Here is a 26,215-nt window from a genome sequence, read left to right on the forward strand (position 1 = left end):
ATAAAATAGATTATATATATATTACAAAAATTTGAAGTATTTTAGAGGTATGTTAGAGGTTGGTTAAGTTTTCGTTGTTTTCCTCTCCATGTAACGCAAGTACGGGTTAGCTCCATAAAAAAAGTCCTCCAAGTAAGAAAACAACCACCAACGACGGTTATAAAACTAAAAATATTTATATAGAGAAAGCCGTGGTAGCTCAGGGGATAGAGCATTCGACTTATAATGAGCTGAACCGGGTTCGAATTCCAGCGATGGCTGTTCTATGCGAATTACGCACCCGGCGCGTTCCGACCAGTACAGTGCAGTCATGAAATAGCCTGTGGTAGATGGATCATGGATTATAGTTCCATCACCGGCGGGCTAACCGTGGGAGGTTTTCGAGGAGTTTCTTTCTCTGTAACGCAAATGCGGGCTCCTTTAAAAAGTCTTCATCGAAGACAAATTTCTGTCAAAACTTGATCCAGAAGTTCCCTTGTCTTCTGGATTGTGTTCACAATTACAGACCTACGGAGTTGAACATTAGTAGTCGTAAACTTGAAATTAGGTCGGCTGTTCAACGACGGTTATGAAATAATATATAGGCTAAACCAACCAGTAAAGGAGCACTACCCAGTGAAGGAATATTTCATAGGTATATATATTGATTAAAAATAAGAATTTGAAAGTTTTTCTTTAGATTGATTAGTAACAATAGCTTACTTCGAAACAATAGGAAGTCATCTAGCAATGTTTCGGATTACCTGGTCAAATAGACTTCGAATTTGTATAAAATTTTTTGTTATCGCTGCAACACCTTGTTTCTTTGAAAAAATTATAAGGTGAGTATTTGTAATTATATGTCAACAGTGTAATTAATTGCGTGTAATAGTTTTATTTTTCTCACTGTGAAAAAGAGAATTCGAAATATAGTTGTTAAAGTTACGTCTTATTTTTTTTAGCATCATAGCATAATAAAGTACTGAGATAAGGGGATGTTTACTCACTGGATCACCAAACGATGAAAAACTAGTGAAGGAACAACAGTTCCTTTACTGGACTTTTTTCTAAGTTAATGAAAATAAAAGATAAACTTTAATTTTCTTGTACCTTTAGTGATGTTCCGCACCAAAAGTATGTTAAAAACACGAAAAACAACTTCTAACCATTGAGGGAGCAGGCATGTTCCTTTACTGGGCATAGATCTCCCAGTGAATGAACAGTATGTGTTAATATGTTGACACTTTAATTTTCAATTCATGATTACAAAAAAAGTTAACATTTTCCAAGTATTTGTATGTTATAATTTCAAGAATAGGCTTGTTTTTAAATATTTAATATTTGTATGGCTTATAAATTCATAAAGAGCATTAAAAAATAACCAAATTTAAGTGTTCCTTTACTGGGTGTTCATTCAATGGTAAGAACTGTTCCTTCATTTGATCTTCTTACTACTTGTTATTTGAACCTCCAAAACTTTAAAACAATATTATGTAAGTTCTCTACATTTTTTTTACATAATTTACAATTAGTAACAAATATGTTGACACTGTCATTTAACTAAAATTACGAATTTTGAGATTAATATGATCTTTTAAAAGGCAAGCGAAGCTTAAGTGTTTCTTCACTGGTTAGTTTACCCTAAATATAAATAGAAATGTGTATTGTTTCCATTTATTCCAGCTACAGTCTATCGGTGAATATTATTCAAAGTGTCTATTTTAACAATAGGCGAAATAATATAATTCAATGACATTTTTCAACAACCTATAATAAAATCTATTCTACGATCTCTGTCGAATAGGTGAGGATGTAATAAAATTAAAAGTAAGACAGCAATCTTTTCCAGCATGTCATTATAGGGGAGTAAATCTCTGCATAGGATCATCTTACCAAAGCGTTACTGAGCGATATCATTATAGAATTGATGGGCATCCTTACGGAAATAGGTTTCAGCATGAGAGACGATGATCAATTTACTCTATTTGCAAATGATAGGTGATTAGAGGAGCTACATCACTCACGCTACTCATATTTGTTACATAAATGGCACACACTTTTCTTTATGACTTAGAATTCTGAAAATCGTAATTTTAAATTCACGAACCCTATGAGAATATTAATTTTATGTTTTTTAAGATGTAGATACATTTAAATAAAATAGATTTTAATTGTTTATGTATTGCAATTTAAATAAGAGCTTATGTTATGCTGATAATTGTTTATGTTTTGCAATTAAAATAATTGCTTAATACACTCTCGGAGAAAAAAGTACGGTCGAAACTACTCGGAAATAATTAAATTTACCGTGTTTATGAGAACTACAGAACATGTGTTTACCATAAGAAGAGCATAAAATATAGTGTTTTAACGCTTTCACCCCGACTGTCACAAATACGTGCCAGCATAAAACAGTATCAACCAGGGTAAAACGATAAAACTGGTAATCAAAGTAATTATTTAGCTGTTTATTTGTGGGTGGAGCAATAATTGTTTGATTTATTTAATTCACCATTACTTTGTTCAAAATAAAACTATTTAGTTATACTTTAAATTAACATTGATTATATATATGATTAAACTGACAATAATTAAATTAAAAGCAAAGTAAGTCTGTCAAATTAGAAACGACTACATTTATGTTACCGTTTTTTATTTAATTACTTCCTGATCGTGATTTTGTCCTGATCCTTTTCTGAATCACCCGTCCCCAAGGGGTAAATAAGTCATAAAATTTGGTATATGTGGAAAAATTTGATAATTTCATGATTCATTAGAGCATTTCATAAAAACCATTGATACTCTTAAATTTACTTTTCAGTTTTTTATTTTTTACAGACTGACTGGTAATGAGAACTGTAATTTTAAATACCAAAAATTCCAGTAAACCGTTATCATACGAATGAAAAAATTACCAAATTAATGGTTTAAAAATAGCGTATATTTTAGTTTTATTACCAGAATTAAGTTTTCTATCTACTAAAAATTTCATTACCATACAGTACTGTAACTTCATAAGATTTTTTCCCTCCTTGCCAACTGGATTTAAATTTAAGCTGAAGTATTGTGGAGAAACAATCATCAAGTATATAACTCTAATGCACCAAGATTGTTTCTCCTAACAAAAGTTTTCATTTTTGTTAGTTATTTTAATGAAATTTTTTTGAATTATTTAACTGAAGTGTTTGCTATTAAATAATGCTTGTGCGTTTGTTAAAATTCTTAAAAAATCAGAATCCTGAGTTAAATGTCAGATAAGTCATAGAAAGTTTTACTTCGATGCTTTTTCGAAGAAATCAAAACCATCTAGACCCCTAAATGCAAAATAATGTGACAGACTATGTGCAACAACATTTGTGACTGCTTTGGACAAATTGATATAATTAGTTAAACATGGCCTTGATTTATTTGTTCATGAATATATTTTAATTTTCAAAATGAAAGATTTTAGTTAAATATGACCAAATTACGGAGGCTAATGTTATCGAATAATTTCTACTATAATTTGAAAGTGTATTTTTATTATCTTTAATTGAGAAACTTTGCTAAAATTTTATTAAATTAATCTTTTAAAATAAAACGAGCATAATAATGTTAAAAAACAGTCATAAATTGTTTACAGCAAAATTGTTTCATTCCTGTTAATTCTGTTACATTTAATGTTAACGTACGAAATATCATTGAAAAAGGGATATATATTACAGAATTCACCAACTCAGTTTAAGCCACCTTGAGACTCCTCATATTATTTTGACAACCAAATAATCAGTTTTTACTTTCGTTATCCACTGGGAAATTCGAGTATTGAAAATTACTAAACTTTGTTATATTTAATATTAACGAACAAAATATTATTGAAATACTGACACCTAGACATTACAGGATTAACAAATTGACAGTTTTTGCCATCTGCACTGTTTTCCCAGCCAAAGAATCAGTTTTTACTTTCGTTATCCAATGTCAAAGCTGAGTATTGGAAATAAATTTCTACACAAACATACTCAAATGCAAAGCACTTTGTCGGTTTAAACCTGATTAACCTGGTAGTTGAAAAAAGATATGAGGCGTAAAAGGTTCCAGAACCTGACATTCACCAAAATGTGTGCTTGAAATGCGACATGTTTTCAGAGTTATTTAGTATAATACAGATTGCTCTGGTTGAGTAACTATTGGCATTATTATTTTAATAAAAGAACTATTGTCAAGCACACTATTGCAAGTAATTAAATCGCTATAACATGAAATTAATGAAAGCAGACAACTGACTTACCCTGATTTTGCAAAGTTAATCCAGTAGGACATTACAGCTTCTGACAGAGCTACTTCAGCTTTTGTAAAGTTTTTAGAAAAATGAGATAAGTTTCCAACAATCGGAGCTCCAAATAAATACGCTAATTCTTCTCCGTGTATACAGCCGTGTCTTTGAGGATAGTCTCCATTTTCTGTTTGATAGCCAAAGACGTAAAAATACGTCTTTGCTTTTGTTTTTGAATGGTAATTCCCTGTTCTTATCAGTGGAGCCACAGTAATACCATCTCCTAACGCTTCCAGTGTAGCATCTAAAATGCTAATAGGATGCTGAGCTGGGCGATTCCAATCTGTATACTCATTCACTATAGTTAAGAATATTTCTTGCATGTGGTAATTAAAAAGATTTCTCACTAAAGTTCTCAACAGTCTATCACGTCTATCAGCATCAATTCCACGCTTTTCTTCATCGGAAGAAAAATGATGGAAATTCTCTGTCCTTGTAACTCCAAAAAGTAAATCATATTGGCCAAAAGTGCTTTCTATTTCTTTCATGGGCGTTAAAGGATCTACTGGAATTACGATTCCGTCTACTGTTGGTCCAAAAGCAGAGAGATGTTCCGGAACCATAAGCTGCACTCGCATGATATCCGCTAATGGTCTTTGCCGCATGCAATCAAGCATTGGGAGTGTTTCTTCCGTAGGACAATTTAGGGTTTCGGTTACCTGACGACCGTAGGTCAAAGCATCATGAGCTATTGCCCAAGGGCTTAAAGCTGAGCCACTCTGCATTATTGCTCGCTGGAACAGTCCTAATAAAAAAAGAAGAGCGTTAGTACTTATTTATATCTTAAAGTTTATACGAAGTAAAGAAGAAGGAAGAGTGTTACAAAAATATGCCACAAATAACCAAGTTAGTATTCGTGTAATATCTTAAAACAAGTAATTTTTTACCCTGAAATTTGCTGCGCATAAATTATTATGAAAATTAAAATATTTTCTTATTTTAAGTAATATAATAATATTTTTTGAGAAAAATATGGTGAAAGTAATCAATATGTATTTTCTTGATTTTGCATGCTCATTAATTTTCATGGTTTTAGAATAACTTAATAAAAATATAAACCTTTCAAGTATCTAATTTTTTTTCCTTATTTCTCACTAATAACTTACCTTAGAACTCTAATGGTAACTAAGCTTAATCGACTTTAAAATTTCCTATATTATTCCTGTATATTTTCCTATAGTATACAGGGTAACAAAAAAGTATAGGGATCACTTTTGTGGTTATCTGCCACTAAAGTTTTAAAACCTTTTTACATATATAGCATACTGATCTAAAGCTCTGCTATTAGACTTTCAATTGCAATACTATTTTTTAAAAATACGAAAATGCCTTTGAAAAAATTTGACGGAAAGCTAATTGGTGGAGTACAAGCATTTTTAGAACTTCGCTGGAGCCACTGGATTATTCAAACCCATTTCAAAAAGAAAGGTATTGCGATTTCACTCACCCATGTCAGTCGCATCAAGAATTCAAAACTCGGAACGATGCAAAATAATGCAAAACCAAAAAGAAGTGGATGGCCAAGCAAATTGAAGAAATCAGATTTGCAGAAGCTTGATAAGATGACATCAAAACCGGATCCACCAACACAGGCAAGCATGGCTAAAGCTCTTAACGTGAGTCAGCAAGTTGTAAGCTATCAACTAAAACAAAAGTTGAAGAAAAAATGCCATAAAAAACCAAAATGTCATCATTTAAGTGAGAGATCGGTGCAGATTAGGAGGCAACGCTCATGGCCCTTCTACAAGCTTCTCCGTAAGGACAGATGGCGAAAGTTCATTACAACTGATGAAGCTTGGATCTATCTATCTGATACCAATGCTAAATCTAAAGTTCAATATCTTAGCCGTGGGCAGAACAGGCGAGACTTGACACCATCAACCACGGTGCCTCATCCCAAAAGCGTAATGGTTTGAATGGGCATATCCGCCCATGGTGTGACCAAACCTCGGTTTGTGAAAACTGAGGCTAAAATAAATTCTGAGTATTACATACAGAAGATATTAAAGCCCTTTCTTAAGGATGATTACTGCAGATTGTACCCTAATGGTGATGCTGTGTTTCATCAGGACTCTGCCCCATCGCATGCATCTAAGGTCACCCAGAAATTCCTAACAGATCAGAAAGTGAAATTCCTGAGACCAGAACAATGGATTCCAAACAGTCCTGATGCTGCACCATGCGACTATTTCTTATGGGGACACCTGAAAAACAAACTGAATAAGTGAAGAATTTCAACATTGAGAGGCCTTCAAAGAGCTGTTAGAGAAGAGGTGAAGAAAATCCCCCAGGAAATCATTTTGCGGGCTTTAAAATCAAAGCCGAAGCGTTGTAGACAAATCTATTATGCCGGAGGTCGACATATTGAGAAGCATCGCTGAATTTTTGCAATAAATTTTGGAAATAAAAACATCCAAAAATGATCCCTATATTTTTTTGTTACCCTGTATATTTCTTGTTTCTTTTTCCATCTTACTAAGCAATAGTGAGTATAATAATATTTTTTATACTCAAAAAACATTTGATTCCAAATTTATATAATTAAATTTTTGGAGATTCCTTCGAATTTCTATTTGTGTGATGCTGGGACATATCTACGATAACATAATTTCAATTTTAATGGTAATAAAAATATTCAAGGAAAAATATGTTGAAACTTCCTTAGGCTTTTCTCTCAGTTCTTTTATTCTGTTACTCATTCTTCCAACTATCTTTTACTTGCATCAAAAATACAGTGGGAATTTATATCTATACTTTTGACCTTTCAGAAAATTGTTATACAGAGCAAATATACTTTTTTTAGAAAATAAAATATTTTAAAAAAATTCGAAATTTTGTCAAAGAGCATCAAAAGTATGTATTGTTTCTTTTTTATTAGTTTTGTTTTTTATGTATTAATTATTTTTTCATAAATTACTTATTTCGAAATTTTTTTAAACTCTTATCCTTTTTGTCTCATGTACCTTTGTTGCATATATTTATATATTTTTTTCTTTTGCTTGCAGTGAAGCTCTCTGGGAGTTGAATCTATTCTCTTGACCGTTTAGAAAATTGTTCTACGAAACAGATATACTTTTTCTAGTATACAATATATTATGAAAATTTCAAGATTCTGATAAAGAATAAACATTTGTCCGGCTTCTTTGTGGTCTATTTTCTGATAGAGAATAAATAATATGCATTTTTTCTTGTTGTCTATAGATCCATATAGCTATTTAATGTTTTTCTAAAAATAAATTTTTTCAATTTTCCGCTTATTTTTTATATAAAACTTATTTCTTCAATGGTAACGAGAAATAAACAAATGCATAGTCCTCAATTTCCTTTTTTATGGCTTAAATTAGTAAAAAAATGCTTTTTAAGAAAAAATATTGAATTAATTATGTTTGATTTTGTATTGTTCTTCGAATTCAAACTAATTCCTTCTAATAGATCTCCATCTTATGCAGTATTAGAATATCTATATTTTAATAAAGATTTGTGTTGATTTTTCGGTTAAAAAAATTCTTAATAAATGCATAAATTCACTTTTAAAGGAATTTATATAAATTTATTAGAATTTAAGAGAATTAATACGTCTGAAGACATATGAGAATAAACAAAGGGCGCTGATTAGGGTCTATTTCTTCATATTATAGTACTATAATAAAATTAAATTCTCAATGCCATAGTAATTATGGATGCATGCTATTACATTAATGCTTGATTGTGTGATAGTGCTAAGAACATACACTATTAAAAGAACGACCAAGTTATCGGACGTTTAGAAACACTACAAGCAGATAGGCAAAATTACCAGCAGTGGTAAACGAGCTGATAAATACATGTTTAAATGTTGAAACAAAGGCAGGAAATAATACAGAGTTAAATACACAGTTATAGTTGAAGTTACTTGCATTGGTATGCAATCATTTCAATCTATTATTAGACGTCCAAAAAGAGAACTAAAGAAATATATATGATGAAGTTCGAATGTGCAATGGGGAAGACGTAAATTATTGCCATTTAAAAGCAAACTGCACAGTTTTCTATAAAACGAAACAAAACAAAAGCAAGGGAAGAAAAAGTTCATCAAATATTTGTCACAAGGATGTGTGTTTACTATAATGCTACGTCCTAAATTAAAATTAATAACGAATTAATCTAGAATGTTTATAATTTTTAAAAAAATATTATTGCAGCTAATTTATGTTTCAGAATAAATTTTTTTATTACCAGAACTCCTGATTTTAGTTAAACAATTTCCGGCAGAAAGCGCTGCAAAGCCCAATGATAATTTCTTTCGTTGAGCTCTGAGGTATGTGTTTGGTTATTTAAACATAATATAAAAGTGCGAACTGGGTTCGAATCCCAGTCGATACAAATTCCGCATCAAAGTCGCATCGACCACAGAGCTGATTTAAAATATCCTCAGTAGTAGACGATTCATGGGTTAGAATCCTCTTGCCGTTTAGGCTAACATTAGGAAGTTTTTGAAGTTTTCTTCTCCATGTTAAGCAAATGCTGGTTAGTTCCATCAAGAAGTTTGATGGTAAATTTCTCCCAATACTTGTTGCTGGAATTCTTTTGTCTTTTAGATTGGGTTTAAAATTACAGGGCTATGGAGTTGAAAATTAGAAGTCGTAAACTCAAAATTGGGTTGGCTGTTCAGCGGCAGTTAAACAGCGATAAAATAAAATAAAATGAGTTCGAGTAGTAATCAAAATATAGCGAGTTTAAACTCTTGTGAGTCACTTATTCCTTTTTTCAACTGTTTGGTTAACGGAATACTGTTTTGATTACCTTTATTGAAATACATTCCAAAAATAAAATAAACATTACTAAATACAACGCAAAATGCATTTCAGATAGATATTAAACTAACTACATGTTTTGCTTAGATCAAATTTTTTTTCTGAAACAGCTATGGATATTTTGTGCAAGATTTGCTGTGATGCACAATATTTTAAAAAAGAATACTGAATAAAAAATATTTGTTATTTTGCAATTAATTCCTTGAAATTTCATGAAATTGCTTCAATTAATATTTTGCTGATGATTTAATTTTTGCTGATGATTAAACTCTTGTGAGCCACTTATTCCTTTGTTCAAATGTTTAATTAACGGAATACTGTTTTGTTTACAGTTATTGATATGCATTTCAAAAATACAATAAAAATTACTAAATACAACGCAAAATACATTTCAGATGGAGATTAAACTAACTATATATTTTGTTTGGATCAAAAACTTTTCTGCAACAACTATAGACATTTTGGGCGAGATTTGCTGTGATACACATTATTTCAAAAAAGAATACTGAATAAAAGATATTTATTATTGTGTAATTAATTCTTTGAAATTTCACGAAATTATTTCAATTAATATTTTGCTGATGATTTATCCGTAACGTTTTTTTCGGTAATTATTGTAATTTGTTTCAGCAATATTGCAGTTTAAGTAGATTTAAAAGACTACAACCTCTGTATATGTTTAAAATATCAGTACATTTTTAAAGTTTATACGTTTACACTCTTCGAAAAATAATTGGCTGATAACTGAAATGCAAACTCTAAGCACTAAAATAATCAGTTATTTGTTGAATTATGACTTAATTTTTATTCCTAACCCTAAATAAAAATTCCACACAATTAGAAAAAAAAACTTCAATTCTTAATTTTTCTAACAATAAATAAATTCCTTCATTACTCCTTCACTTTTTGTATGAAAGAAGACTAAAATGCAGCCATTCGAGAAATTTTAATGATGTTGAAGTCTTTTATTATTTAATGAGAACTAAATTCAGTTTTAATATTTACACGCTGCCGTTTAACTTTTATTGAAGAATAGTTCTGAAAGACTTGACTTTGAGGACAAATTTCTGAAAAAAAAATCGATTACCCTAACTTGACTTTTATTTAGTAAAATTCTGCTTTTGTTGGATTAAAATCTTTCGCACCAAGCTCACCGTCAAAAGGAAAGAATAAATTTTCTTTTCTTTTTCGATGAGGTGGGATAAAAGGATAAAGAGAAGAGAGGTAATGAAAATTTAAGAGTAGAACCCCTTAGATCAAGATACTTGTCAAGATATGACATCTTAATCTTTTCTCTTGAGCTATAAAATGGATAATAGCTTATAAATTGAACTCCTTTCGCTTAGTTTTGATACCCTGCTGCGCTTTTAAGAAAAAAGCTTCTAAATTAAATGTCCCTTTTCGTAAAGAATAAATCAGCAGATACTTATTAAACTATCCGTATCGAGAAAAAAAAAGTTTAATAAAAATTTTGAAAAGAATGTAAAATTTCTAAGGCGAAAGAAAACTAATAAAACTAATAGCCAACCAGGCAACATCAAAGAATGTCAATCATTTATACAATTTTTATATTTTGCGCGTTAATAGAAAGTATACGCTCAAGAATGGTGAAAAAATGATTACCCACTGCTCACGGCTACAGTTAAAATGACAAAATTTCAAAATTAAAAAAAAATATGCTTTAATTTTTTTTATTTGAAAAATGGCTCTCACGGTTAATACTTAAAATAGAGTAATAATAATATACTAATATTTTTCACCAGTAAAATGGTATTGCTAGGCTACATATGAAGAAAAGTGTATTTATAAAGCCTCTATGAGTCAGGAATTCAAATTAATTGAAAGTGCTCTGAAAGCAAAAGAATTGTAGAAAAATGTATAAATAAATCCAAATTGCAATTGTGATTTGTATGCTACCCAGAAGTGCAATATAGGTTTAGGGATCGACAATGGAACCCAGAAGTGCAATATAGGTTTAGGGATAGACAATGGAACCCAGAAGTGCAATATAGGTTTAGGGATAGACAATGGAAAACTAATAGCCAACCAGGCAACTTCAAAGAATGTCAATCATTTATATAATTTTTATATTTTGCACGTTAATAGAAAGCATGCGGTCAAGAATGGTGAAAAAATTATTACGCAGTGCTCATGGCTACAGTTAAAGTGACAAAATTTCAAAATTAAAAAATAAAATATGCCTTAATTGTCATTTTTTGAAAAATGGCTCTCACAGTTAATACTTAAAATATAGTAATAATAATATAATAATATTTTTCCTTAGTAGAATGACATTGCTATTCTACATATGAGGAAAATTGTATTTACAAAAACTTATGCGTCAGGAATTCAAATTAATTGAAAGATCTCTGAAAGCAACAGAAATGTAGAAAAATGTATCAATAAATACTAATCGCAATTGTGATTTGCACGCTACCCAGAAGTGCAATGTAGGTTTAGGGATAAACAATGGAATACTGCAATTTGATTATGAACAAGTGATGCTTATGAGGTTATTACAAACATAGTTCGGTGACTGTTGTTAGTTTGTCCATTCAAGTGCCAAAGTGGGAAAAACTTTCAATTTAGGTGTGCTTTCAACTGCTGCCAAATGCTAGGTGCTGGACGAATGGACTATTCGATTTCTGGAAGCGTCAAGGATTTTCAAGGTTAGCAGCTTCAAGAGTTTACAACTAATATAACAACTGTGAAAAAAATCAAATGATCGGACAAAGACAAAGGATAATTAGCTATGAACGAGCTTGGTGTGAAACTGCACAGCTGTATCAAACCTCAACTCATATTTCTACCCTCGAATTGAGGAAAAAAATGGTCTAAGTCATCAGAATATGGATAAATGTGTTGCGTTTCTGACTCCATGAAACAGTAAAAATCTGGGTACATTTTATCGAATTGCTTTGATTATTGCGAATTTAACAATAGAGTATGGTTTATTGTTATGTATGATAAAACGTGGTAATTTTATAACGATAACTTTGAGAATGGCATCAATGTACCTGAATTTTTTTCTCCTTGTGGATTAACAGGAGCTACGTATGAAGTTACCACATCGTTTTCACGTGTGCACAACTGAAGCACTGGGCTACATCTTATCTTAGCATTGTTTATTCTTAATTCAATGGCAATTTAGTTCTCCGTCCCTGATCTGCGCCTCCACCATTTGTGCAAAAAATATCGTTTCGATTCCGTTTAAAATTCTTAACTCTGATAATTATGCCTCGATGGAAAAAAGTAGGTGTTGCCATTCAAATATATCTAAGTTTTATCTCAATAACTGTGAGAGTTGATTGAACTTTCTAGATTTCATACTGTTTTGTACCTTTATCCTAAATTTTAGGCATTTCTCATAAGCAGTAAGTATGCTCTGCAGAGAATCATAAACTAGCAAAGTTACTTTGTAATGATATTACAATGCGCCAAAAAAACTGACCACACAGAATAATTTTCGATCTAATAACTTTCGATCTAATATTCGAATCTTCACTTTCTAGGACTCAATCCTAATGGCTCGAGGGGGTGACCTCAAATATGCTAATTAAATAGTAAAGACGATATTTTAAGTTACGAAATCAGGCACAAAAACGTACTTTCACAGAATAAACATACCTTATTTTCGACGAAATCAGATTTCTGCCCCCCCCCCCAAAAACAAAGTAGCAATCTGGGAAATATGGTCCCAATAGATTTGTCTGAATGGCGCTCCGCAGTTTGGAACTTAATGATAATTTTAAATTTTGCATATGTAGCTATATGAGTAATTCTACAAATAAACGCCAATTAGGCGGCCAAAAAAAAAATAAAAACATTTTTTTTGGGGGGGCACGCTATTTCTACATGAATTTTCTTCTTTTTTACACCCTAAAAAGGCAAGAAAAAATCGTGAACATGGAATTTTTCTTTGTGACATACTTTAAATGTGACATACTCTTTCTGACATACTCAGATAAATCTGAGCCATTTATTCAGATAAAACGATTTTTACATAAATATAATATTATTATAATGTCTCTCTAACATGTATTTATAGAGATTTCGTACTATAAGATTATATTTTAGTATAAAAAACAAAAATAAAAAAATTTAATCAAAGTTCCTAAATTGAAAAAATCGGGAAAAATTTAAAATTGGTATTTTGTCATTTAAAGTATGTCACAAAGAAAAAATTTAATGTTTAATATTTTTTCTTGCTTTTTTAGGGTGCAAAAAAGAAGAAAATTCATGTAGAAATAGCATGCCCCCCCCAAAAAAAACATTAAATTTTTATTTGGCTGCCTAATTTGCGTTTATTTGTAGAATTGCTCTTATCGTCGCTTTGAAACTAACCGTAGTAAATCGAAAAATGAGATATGTGGGTCATTTCGTGTAAAAAAAAAATCACCCTTTTAGAGAAACAAAGTGTTATCTTCATAGTTCCATAAAATTAATTTAGAGATCAGATAAATCTTTATCGCATTGGCGCGATTAGCATTAGCGCGGAAACTTAGAAATTGTTCTCCTGAAAAACTTGCTTTTTTGAGTTACCACGGTTTAGTTTCAAAACGACGATATGAGCAATTCTACAAATAAACGCCAATTTTTATACTAAAATATGATATTATAGTATGAAATCTCTATAAATACATTTTAGAGAGAATAATAATATTATATTTATGTAAAAATCGTTTTATCTGAATAAATGGCTCTCAATCTGAGTATGTCAGAAAGAGTATGTCACATTTAAAGTATGTCACAAAGAAAAAATTTCATGTTCACGATTTTTTCTTGCCTTTTTAGGGTGTAAAAAAGAAGAAAATTCATGTAGAAATAGTGTGCTCTCCAAAATTTTTTAAATTTTTTTTTGGCCGCCTAATTGGCGTTTACCTGTGGAATTGCTCATATCTCGAGAAATGTTTAAGCGAATTTAAACGTTTTTTGCACACAATTCATTCGAAAATAATTCAATGCAAGAAATAACTTTTAATAAATATTTATTGTTTTTTATTATTCTATTTATTAATGGTCGAAAAAAATTTTATTTGTTAGATAGACAATTTATTGCATAATTTTAAAGATTTCAATTTCAAATGGCAAAATACAAAATTTCATCGGAGTCAGTCAAATAGTTTCGGCGAAATTGAATTTTGAAAGAGTTAGATATTTAAAATTCGATTTCTTAAAAACTGTTCGACCAATTTTTCTCAAATTTTGTATTTTGCATTGTAACATTATACATTTCACAATAATGGAAAATTTCTATAACTCAAAATAAAACATTTTTCAACCATTTTGAAGTAAAATAATGAAAAAATTATAAATACTTATTAAAAAATATTTCTTGCACGGAATTATTTCAGGATAAACGAATTTTTCTATTGTGTGCAAAAATTTTTCGATTCTCGTAAAAAGTTCTCGAGAAATAACGAAATACGCGAAATGTGAAATTAACATTAAGGGGTCTACACTTTCGAGCGCTCTCTTAGCCAAACTATTAGGACCATATTTTCCACATTGCAACTTCCACCTACCTTTCAATTCTATACTTCGGGGTCAAAAATATGAATCCATAGAAAAATAGGCATGTTTTGTCTGAGGAAGTATTTATGTGTCTGATTACCTAACTTAAAATATTTCATCGGCTCTTATTAATATTTAAATATCATCCCCTCGAGCTTTTAAGATTGAGTCCTGGAATGTGAAGATCAGATCATAAAATCAAAAGTTATTCAGGGTGGTCCGTTTCTGTCCCACATCGTCGTTTGTTTATCAATCTGATTTTGACTTCGAAGGTCGAAGTGAATAAATTGTAGCAGTAGTAGTTGTATTTTTTGTACGTCATACTGGAGCTAAGTCTTGGGAACACTATTGAGGATGATCCGAAGACATTCTATCTCAGTTTTGTGATAAAATTGAGATTCTTAACGATGTGCGTCAAATATTCGGTAGATTAAAAAATATATTTCTCCCAATATTTTTTTCTGCAAAACGCACGTTATAAATTTGTTTAACACGCTGAACGCCACGCTAATTTTACATAGCTTGCCCGTCTGGCCAGACTGTAATTAACTACAAATTAAAATTGCAAATATTAGACAGATTTTGCTAGTTTTAAAAGGTTTAGCATGACATATATGAAGAAGTGGTGAATTATATAAGACTACGAATTGTTTAAAAATAGTGGTGGATAAAAATCTACTAAATTGAATTTATTAAACCAAGAATCACAATAATTAAGTAAATTTTGAGTTCTATATCATGTTATATGCTATCAGCGAGCTGTTTTTCGCTGCCTATGTGAAAGGTCACTGTCAGCAAGCGGTGGCAGACGCAGCCTAAATGTAACTTCAGTGTCAGCCACCGGTGGTTGACGCAGCCTAAATGTAATTTCAGTGTCAGCCACCGGTGGTTGACGCGGCCTAAATGGAAAGTCCAGTGTCAGCCATCGGTGGCTGACGTGGTGCTCAACGTGTTAAACTAAACTTCCTTAAATTCCAGATAAAATATTCTAAACTATACGATTTTGAATTCAAATTTAAAAAAAAAAATTAAGTAGATAAATTAAAGGGACTTTATCATAAAATAGGGCAGGGATGTCTCAGTAGATAGGCTTTTATCTTTTAACTAAAAATTTGTAATCCTGGAGAGAGCTAGTCTTTAACTATACTGCTGTCGAGCTACACCTCTTACACTCCTGAAGTAACGATATCTTAAGTGGCAAATAGATTAGCGTTAGAGCCTAATTGTTATTTTGCTTCCCATAGGAGGTTTCCTTAGTTAAAATAGGTTTATAGGTCGCCGTATTTCTGGTGTTGGTAAAAACAAAACTTCAACTATACATTGACAATTACGAAACTCAAAAGAAGACATCAATAAAATCAAAATTACTAATCAAAATAATGTGACTAAATATTATAAAATGAATATTCTTACCTCGGGCCATTGGTGATATCATGAGCAAATTTACAAATGCAGCTCCATGACCCTGTCCAAGAACAGTAACATTTTTTGGATCGCCACCGAAGCCAACTATATTTCCTTGAACCCAGTGTAAAGCTGCAACTTGATCCATGAGACCGTAATTTCCTTTCGCAGATCCTTCAGTTGCTGGCAAAAATCCTGAAAAAAATTTTGAGTTAGTGAGGGACTTTTACAATCGACGCTCAATATAATGACCTCTGTGGGTCAAAAAGAAATAGACGACATAATATTAGTTGACTTAATCGTGAAGGCTCAAAACTGGAACAGATATTTACCAACGACTCATATATACAGGAGTTATTTTGCGAAAAACATACTATACATTGAAAAGATTTAGGACACTGAATAATTAACTTTGACACAATGTCTTTTACGTCACAGTGCAAGTATTAATATAATACACTGCAGATTAAAATATATATGTGTGTATTTTTTTCCAATGGTGTCTTTTAACATTACGCTTAACTTTTACAGAATCATTCAGTGCTTTTTTTAAGTTTTGAAATTTTCTTTTACGAGAACAATGAAGTGAAATTAATTTTTTATCACATCACTTTCCTGACTTCAGAATTGCATTAAGATGTCACATTAAGTAAAGTGTATTCAAAGATTTACAAAATTTTATGGTTTTGATGTAATGCTTCTGTCCACTTCTTGTCCTCACTTTCCTGAAATTCAACTATCTCCAGGTCATATTTTGATTGTCCTTCTACACTGGCTAAACTCTACAACACAGAACCAAACCCCCAGACTATCAACTGCTTTGTTCACCAAGGGTATTTGGCATTGCTAGGGCTGTTTTGAACAGGTTCGGTGCTATCTGATTCCTCAGCACTACTTAGATAAGACAACATCAACATTGGACCCAATACAAAGATTACGCATGTATAAAGTAAACTACGAGATGGTTTCACCAGGAGGAAACAATAAACACTTACAATTCTCAAAAATGGAAAGTAATCGATGTTTTAGAATCTCTTTTGCCATTGGATGTACGAAGGACCCCTTAAGTAAGAATAAGCCATTTTTTCACTTCTTCATTCATAGAGAATTCCAGGTGTTTTAAGTGACACCAAAAGAAACAGTGATCTGATTCATTCCCTCCAGATATTGTTACCCGAATGGAAACTGTCAAAACTGAACTATAATTTTTAGGACTAAAATTTCCAGTAAACAGTTACTAAGTAAACGTAAAAATTATCAAATGAATGGTTTATTATGTACAGTACCTAATGTTATGGTTAGTAATGTTATAGTTATGTACAGTATGTAATGGTTATTTATGTACATTACAGTAATTGTACCAGAATTATTTTCCTAATTTAAAACACAGAGAAGATGAAAGGCTATTAATTATTTAAAATAATGTTGAATATTTTCACCTCGTCTTATTCAGTAGTGATTCGATGTATTTCAATAGTGTTTTTGCTTTCTTTCTTAAATAACTATCACTTCGTTGCCTCCAATCTGCATAATATTTAATTCTAAATATATATTTCAAAAGTGGAAATGATGGAACGCCTTGAATAGCTGCGTTTTATAAATCTTATTAAATTAAAAAAAGGTCAAAATAATTTATTTCAATCAATTGATAACACATTGGCAGTAAAATAAGAATTGACTTTAGTTGCTATCGAATATTTTGATGCTACTTTAAAGAAAATTCGAATAAAGTTTTTCTGAATAAAACGAATTTCTAATGTTCTTAAAGGGTTGTGAAACCATTATTCTTTTTGGCCGCAAGGGAGAGCTATTCTTTGGCACCAAGTATTGGAATATCATTTTCTTCCCTGTCATTTCATTCATTGCATAGCCCTATCTATAATACTGCATCGCGAATCTAAAATTCATTCTGGGAAAAAGAAATGTTCTATAGCTTAATTTACTGTCATCAGAAAAACATATAAATCACAGCAGAAAATTATAACATTACCGAATAGAAAATAACTCTATTTTTCTATGTTTATTTTCAAAAATGAAAAAGTAACATTTTGTAATGCGTATAGCTTCAAAGCGCAACTTTTTAGTGCATATTTATATATAGTTTTACATTTTTAACCATGAATATTAAATAGCAACACTCTAACTTAGAGCGTATAGTGATGTTTTAAATATTATTACTTTCATTAAATAATTTTTGATTTGAGATGTAGGGAATAAATTAGAAAATTTTAAAAAATATATATTAATTGAAAAACATTCTAAATTAACCTTATTATTATATTTTGATTTCGTATACCATGAAAAATGTCTGGTCAAAAGTGACAGAATGTGACTAAATTTAACGTGTTTCCGGTTCTGTCTGAATACCAAATAAATCGATAAATCTTACCAAAGCGCTTTGGAAATGATTTTGGTTAAATTTATTTAAAATATAGTGTTATAATGTGAGACAGAATATGGTAAATGAAGCAAAATTTTGTAATTTTACGATGATTCTTTAGAGCAGGGCACAAGAACCTTTTATTCGGCTAAATTTGCTTCTCATTTTGTATTTTTTACTAAATGTTAGGTAGTAAGAACTAAAATTTCAAAAAACAGAATTTTCGGTAAACCGTTATTATATGAACAGGAAAGTGATCAAAAGAATGGAATATAAATACTGTATATTTTGCTCTCATTTCCATTTTTTAAAAGAAATGTCATTACCATACAGTACGGAAATTTAACCAGATTTTTTTTCTCCGTGTTATTTATCTGTAATATATTTAGAAAATAGACGGATGCTAGACTTATCTATAAATATATATCGCTTCACAACTAATTAAAAATAAAACCTGAAGTAAAATTTGAGAGTTAAGTTCTTCATTTAAAGTGACTATTATTAAACTATTTCAAACGTGTTAATTTGTAGTACCACTACTTGTTATAATGGTGATTAATAGAGTCCAAATAATTATGCTATGAACATTATAATAACCATTCACTTTTTTAACAAACTTACCAGTATAAACTATTGTATACACCTTTCTATGAATTTTATGACTTAATTGACACAAATAAAACAAGTTAAAATTAAAAGAATTAAGAAAATTCTGGAATCAAATTCTAGGTCAACCCGAGGAAAATATTTCAAAAAATATTTTTGAAAAATAAATAATAAAAAATTTATAAAAAATTTTTTCATTTTATATATATATTCTTTTCGTTCTTAGAGCATTGTTAGTTTAAATAAAAAGCTTTTTGGCAAACTAATAGAGTCTAAAGAATTATACTATGAGCATTCTAATAACCATTCACTTTTTTAACAAGCTTACCAATAAAAACTGTTGTATACACATTTCAATGAATTTTATGACTTAATAGGCACAAATAAAACAAGTTAAAATTAAAAGAATTAAGAAAATTCTAGAATCCAATTCTTGGTCTACCCGAGGAAAATATTTAAAAAAACATTTTTGAACAATAAATAAAATAACATATAAAAAATATTTTTGCATTTTTTATATATATTCTTTTCACTGTCTCAAAATTCTTTTAAGAAGTTTATTTTATCTGCACCTTTAAATTTAAAAAGCTTTCTATCACCTACTTGTTTAAATTGAGGTTAATACAGTCTAAAGAATTATATTATGAGCATTATAATAACCGCTCACTTTTTTTACAAGTTTACCAATAAAAACTATTGTATACACCTTTCAATGAATTTTATGACTTAATTGACACAAATAAAACAAGTTAAAATAAAAAGAATTACGGAAATTCTAGAATCCAATTCTTGGTCAACCCGAGGAAAATATTAAAAAAAAATATTTTTGAATAATAAATAAAAAAATATTTTTGCATTTTATATATGTATTCTTTTCGTTCTTAGAGCATTGTTTGTTTAAATAAAAAGCTTTTTGGCAAGCTTCCTTTCCTCAAATAAAAAAAGAAATAACGTCTCAAAATCCTTTTTAGAAGTTTATTTTATCTACACCTTTTAATTTATAAAAGCTTTCTATCATCGAAGCAATTATTAACCTCTATTTTTTTTCCGTTCGAATTCCTCCTAGAAAATGAGAATTTATGAGACATTAATACTATAGTGTTGCAGAGAGGACATTCACTTGAGTTATGGATCAATGACAAAAACAGAAGGTACTCGCTTATTAGTGGTTTAGTTAATTGCCAATGATATCGCTGTACTTGACATTGCTTCCATAGCAACAATTAATAACCCCATTCTGAAGGTAACATTCCGGACTAGTATTAACTAGGTGTTTGTACTATTTTTTTTATAAATAAACCGAAAGGTATTCTTAGTCAGATTTGCAATTGCATACTCTGTTCAAACTGTGTGGAAAAAGGATAATTCGTTAAAAGCTTTCAGCCACGCTAATTAATTTAATCATGGTGGAACGTTAAATACTCTAGCTATTGAAATGGTTTTAACGGTGAAAGTTTAATGTTTTTAAATCACCTGCATTTTCTGGTTCGTAAGAGTATTTTGCTTCATTTAAATTAGCGTGAAAATATCGTACATTAATAACAAGATAGAATAAATAATACCCGAAGAAAAGTTAAGACTAATTGGATGGAATGATAAATATTAATGAAGAAATTAAGGAAACGTTTATTTAAATATTTTAATGGGAAATCAGTCTGTAAAAAGTGTTAAATTTCTGAATTTTAAATTACAACATACTGTTGTTGGTAAATATATTCTTATTTTTTTTTGATATCCTTAAAAAAATTGAAATTAGTAATGACAAGAAACAAGGTTTTTTTTTATATATATAAAGCTATACAATTTTAAATTTAAAGAATAAAATAAATAAATAAACATAAATAAAGGAAATAAGAACGAATTTTGTAATTGTCCGGCTAATGTACGGTTATTAGTAATAAATTACAAATACTTTTGCTTGATATATATTTAGAAAAGATTGATATACATGTTATAAATCTAAATCTTACAGAACCGTATTATCACAACCCAAAATATATTATTAAATTTTAAATATTTATTCACCATATATAATGGCTGTAAGTAGATTATTTCTGTTAATCTGTGTTTATATTTTTATATATATATATATCTATTAGTCATTTTTATAGTATTTAAATATTTCAAATGGATAACTATTATAATTTTTCCCTTAACCTCATACCAATAATGTAGGTGAGTTCAATNTATATATATCTATTCTTAAATGAACAAAAAGTATCATGATTTTTTTAGTAATAAAAAATCTAAAATAAAGTACATTTTCTCACTAATCGAATATTTATTTAAAAAACACATTTTTAATTTTCTTGAACGTTGTTAACATCTTTTTTTAATTTATATAAAACATTTTTTATTTACTTTTACCAAAAAATATATTCCATTTCTTCATCTACTGTTAATTTTTTATTTAATTGGTAGAGTTCATCTACACTCAGCAGATGAAACCGAAATTAGTTCACGTAGCTGCCTCTAGGTAGTTAAGCTTCGTAGTCATTGGATATTGAAGAAAATTCAATTCGCGTACAGATCAAATTTAAAATAAATTTGTGGAATTCAATTTTAAAAAAAAAAATGAAGTTTAAAAAATGTTTGTAGTTTTACCCTGTCGTAGGGGCCAAACAAAGAAGGAAACAACTTTGTTATATATTGATTTTTTCCTCAATTCACTGACTACATTACTTAATAAGCAAAAACAAAAGTATTTAATTTTGGTTTTCTATAAAAGTTGACGCATTTTTTCTTCGTCTTAAAGCGATCGCAAGAAGGGATTCTTACAAGAAGTAAGTATGTACTAAGATTTGTATTAGAATTTGTAGAATTAAAAATTCGATATATGTATACCCTACATTCTTCCATAACTTGGATTTAAATCATGCTTTTAGAAAAACAAGTTTCAAGTTCTATAAATTCAGTAAATGTTGTGATAATGTAACGTGATTCGTACAACAACAAATGATAATTTGTAAAACAGTAAATGATAAAGAAATAGCAAGATCACCTTCTTCTGTTTCAATTTGAAAGAGGCAAGGTCGCAAGATGCATATTAATCACAGAGAATTAATTACATTTGTAACTTAAACTGTTATTTTCACACAAATTACGTTTGTAGGTAGGCATCAGCCTTTGGCTTGTTGCGAAGATGTCAAATGGTTTAGTGTACTATGCCTGCAGTTCTGACTTGACGTAATAAATGTTGACTTTAAGAGAAAATTATGCCAAACATGGAAAAATATGTGTATTATTGACCAAAAATGGATTACTTGGGTTACGGGTTACAATAGATTAGGATCATTCGTCAGAAATACTAGTTTGCTAAAGTAAAAAATAAACATTTAACAAAAAATGCGAGATGCCTGAGGTTTTTTTAAAATTAAATATAGAAGCGTGTAATAAGATAAATTCAAAATAGGACATTTTGTAACTGAATTAAATGAAACAAATATGTCTGAATATTACTACAATATAACGAAAACATCTATTTTCTATTTGTTACATGCATTCCTCTGTTTACTCTACAATTTGTTTCAGTTTTCCTTTTACAAAATATTATTCGTTTCAATATTTTTCTACAAATTATTAAATTTTCTATAAACTTGTTAAGAAACTTGAAATTTTTTATTTACAATTCAAAACAAACATTTTTTATTGTATAAGATTACAGCTCTCCTACAAAATTGTGATAGTATAAAAGTTTATCTAAATACGAGTGAAACGGCAAGACATATTGAAGAATAAGAAATACAAATTAAATATCATATCTTAGAGAATATGTCTAGGAAGATTGATAATAATGGAAAATGGAAAAGCAAACATTTAGAAAGAAAATAAATCCATTCTTTCTTCTCAAACCCATAAGGAACTGATAAAAGTTTCTTCAAAAAATATATTTGTTATTTTTTAAAGTATACAAAAAAGAAAACGATTTGTATTTTAAAGAAGTATACACTGATCATTAAACTATAAAAATATTTCTTTGGAACATTCAAGTTTCGTCCTTTTTTTAAATAAAAATTGTCCTTTTTAACGAACTAGATCAGAAATCTATACAACCTACCATTCTGGTATCCAGTAATTTATTTCTCATACCTCAGTGTATTTGAATTCTTTTCCCAAAATCTGATAAAAAATTTCGAAAATACGATACTATATCGAATTATGTTAAAATGCTCTTCGACATTTTTTCTTGCAAGGAGTAGCAATAAATTGAAGAAATAGTGCTGATACAAAACTTGAAACAGCCGGTGTACGACGATAACAAATCAAATTGATTTCTAAACTGTGTACATTGCTCTATATTGCACGAGGAGAAAAAAAAATCGAATTCAAAAATCGAATCCTTGATTTTTATTTTGGATTTCTTTTCCATCAAACCAGTATGTGGTAAAAAGCGAGACATGTTAAGGATATACCTACATATTTTTTAAATTAATTTGAATGCGTGCATTTATGAACAATTTTACGATTGTATTTAGACATTGTATGTGATACATTTGATTCTTCGTAGTTTTACATATTTATTATACACATTTCTCCTATAATGCGCAAAGTTAAATTCTGATCGAGCTGTTATTTTGTACAAATACTTCGCTTTCACTAAGTTTCGAAGGAAGAAAAAATCTTCCTTCACCATTATTTTTTAAAATTATAAATTGAAGCACTATGAAATTAGGAGGTCTCCAATTTAATATGTATCATTAATGCTTATTTTATGTATTTTTTATTGTACTGTATTATAATAGTACAGTAAAAAATATTAAAAAGTAACATGGTACTTGTCCTACAGTAAATGCCCATTAAGTTTCAATGCTAAAAACGTATTTTTTCATGACGTAGTAAGTGAATGCCAGCTCGAACATTGATGGCTCATGTCAAAGTAATTTTTAGTTTATCATGAAAAATGGACATAATATGGTATTTAGTTTTGAAATAAGACTTTTCAGATCAAACTAACTTGTTATATAATTTTAAGTGTTAAAAATGCACTTTTTCGTGATGAATTGGAATTTTTGAATTGTGTACTCGAATTGAGATTGTCGAGTATTTTCACACAAAAATTCAGCTCTTAACGTCAGTTTATTAATTACCCGTTTGAAAGTAGATATGTCTTAAGTTTACTTGGTTTCAACAAGCTGGCTTGCTGGTATTGACAAGTCGCATTAGAGACAACAACAACAAAGTAGATATGATTTTGTCGTGCTATATTATTCTATGGTCCGAAATAGTCCTCTACAAATTAAAATCATGATTTGAAGTACATAATAAGAGCATATAAAGTTTCATAGCTTGTTCATTTTATCGCTGATTTAAAATAAAATGTAATATTAAATCTAAATTTATTCATGGGGAAGCAATTGAAATCATTGGCACACTGAGAAAGCATGGTGAAAACTACCAGAATATGGTTAAATTTGACGTGTTTCTGGATCTAAAGGAAAAATAAAAGTACTTTAGTAATGATTTTGGTAAAATTAACAATTAAAAATAGCTTTTATAAAATGCGATAAAATATCGTAAACCTGATAAATTTTATCATGTTACTTTATATAATGGCATCAAAACTATTTATTGGGCTAAATTTACTTCTAAATTTTATATTTTTAATAAATAAATGGTAATAAGAACTATAATTTTTAAAACCAAAATTTTTGGGAAAAATTTACCAGATGAAGGAAACGTAATTTCTGGGAAACTTTTACCGGATGAAGGAAGCAATTACTAGATGTATGATTTAAATATCGTATTTTAGTTTTATTAACCAAAATTATGGTTTTCGTTACCAGAAATATCATTGTAATAAGAACGGTAATTTTACCAGAGTAATTTTTTCCGTGCGTTTTCAATAAGTAAAAATCAACTTATGACAGATATCTTTTTACACAAGTCAAAGTACGTATGTTTTTTTTCTTGTGGTACGTGTGTTTTCTTTCTGATATCATAGGAACAAATTAATATAAGTAATTGAAGGAAAAAATATGATATTACAGGAAAGAAATTATGTGATTAAAATCATTGAAGATATTATAATATGGAAAACATTTATTAAAAGCAAATAAATGAAAATACGACGTCGTAAAGGGACAATTAAGGTACCTTATATATCAGTACAAAGTATTTTATAGAGAATTGTTGCCTTTTTCCCAGTATTCTTTTTAATATTTCAGATATTTATTAGTACTGTTTGTGGTTAATTCAAAAATAAATTTTACTGCCATAACGGAAAAAATATATTTACAATTATCTATTTGGAAGTTTTTATCCCCTAATTTATTCTAACTTGCATAAATTTTTTAACAATTCTTTTGACTTCTTTTACTTTAGAAATCCACAAGTTACCAAAGCCACCTGCGTCACAAAATTTAACATTTTTTCTCGCTAGTTTGAAATATTTATTTAGAAGTTTAGAGATATTGAAAATAGAAAGGAAAGACTGGAGGTAAAATTTATAAATAATAAAAGTAAAGATTAAACAAACATTAGTTATCTTCCGAAAAAAACGAGAGAAAAAAAGAATCAGATAGTTTTGGCCATTCCAATGCAAATATCGTATTTCAGTATTCAACTCAGTGTAATGGCTTTACACAGCTAGTTGAAATAATAAATTTATTTTTGGGATATGACTGCTGATTGAATAATGATCCCCGACGTAAAAAGGGAACATAAAAATATTTAAAAACATATTCGCATCGAATTTTTAATGTTACCAATTTAATAATAAATGTTCAATGAGTCATATTTTGACATCTTTCGAATAAAAACAAGATTTTTAATTATTTATTAAGTTATTTATTTTAATTATGTCGTTACACATTTAATTACAGTATGCGCATTTTGTTTTTAAATTTGCTAACATTTTAACTATTGCTTCTTCTTTTTCTTTATAGTTCGAGAAAAAACATATTATCCTTTCAGCACATCTCAAGACTTGACTTTTTCAATATTTCTTTGAAAGTCAAAGAAGGTAAATATTGAGAGAAGATGCAGTGTGCGAAATAAAATAAAGATTTTTAAAAAAATAAAGAAAAAAAGAAGAAAACATGAGAGATTCACAATGTTTCTCTTAATTGTACTTGATGGGGTTTTCAAGTACTATACAATCTTAATTGATAAGGGAGCTTGCCTTATAGATTTTAAAAAAAATCTGGAATTTACTGTAAAAAAAAATTTTTTTTTTAATCTTCAGTTGAGCGTCCGTTATATACATATATTATGGTTAGACTGTTT

General features: G+C 29.3%; 1 protein-coding gene across 1 annotated transcript in view; it reads right to left on the reverse strand.

Moving 5' to 3' along the window:
* LOC107439976 (neuroligin-4, X-linked-like) overlaps window positions 1–26,215 on the reverse strand; it is a 239,628-nt gene that overhangs the window by 42,139 nt on the left and 171,274 nt on the right. The window contains exons 3-4 of the mRNA XM_071188123.1: window positions 16,015–16,200; window positions 4,250–5,039 (exon numbers count right to left, since the gene is read on the reverse strand). Coding sequence (XP_071044224.1) covers window positions 4,250–5,039; window positions 16,015–16,200 — 976 coding nt within the window. The remainder of the gene's footprint in view (window positions 1–4,249; window positions 5,040–16,014; window positions 16,201–26,215) is intronic.

The sequence above is a fragment of the Parasteatoda tepidariorum genome, chromosome X2 (assembly GCF_043381705.1).
Source record: "Parasteatoda tepidariorum isolate YZ-2023 chromosome X2, CAS_Ptep_4.0, whole genome shotgun sequence".
In the NCBI taxonomy this organism is placed as follows: Eukaryota; Metazoa; Arthropoda; class Arachnida; order Araneae; family Theridiidae; genus Parasteatoda; species Parasteatoda tepidariorum.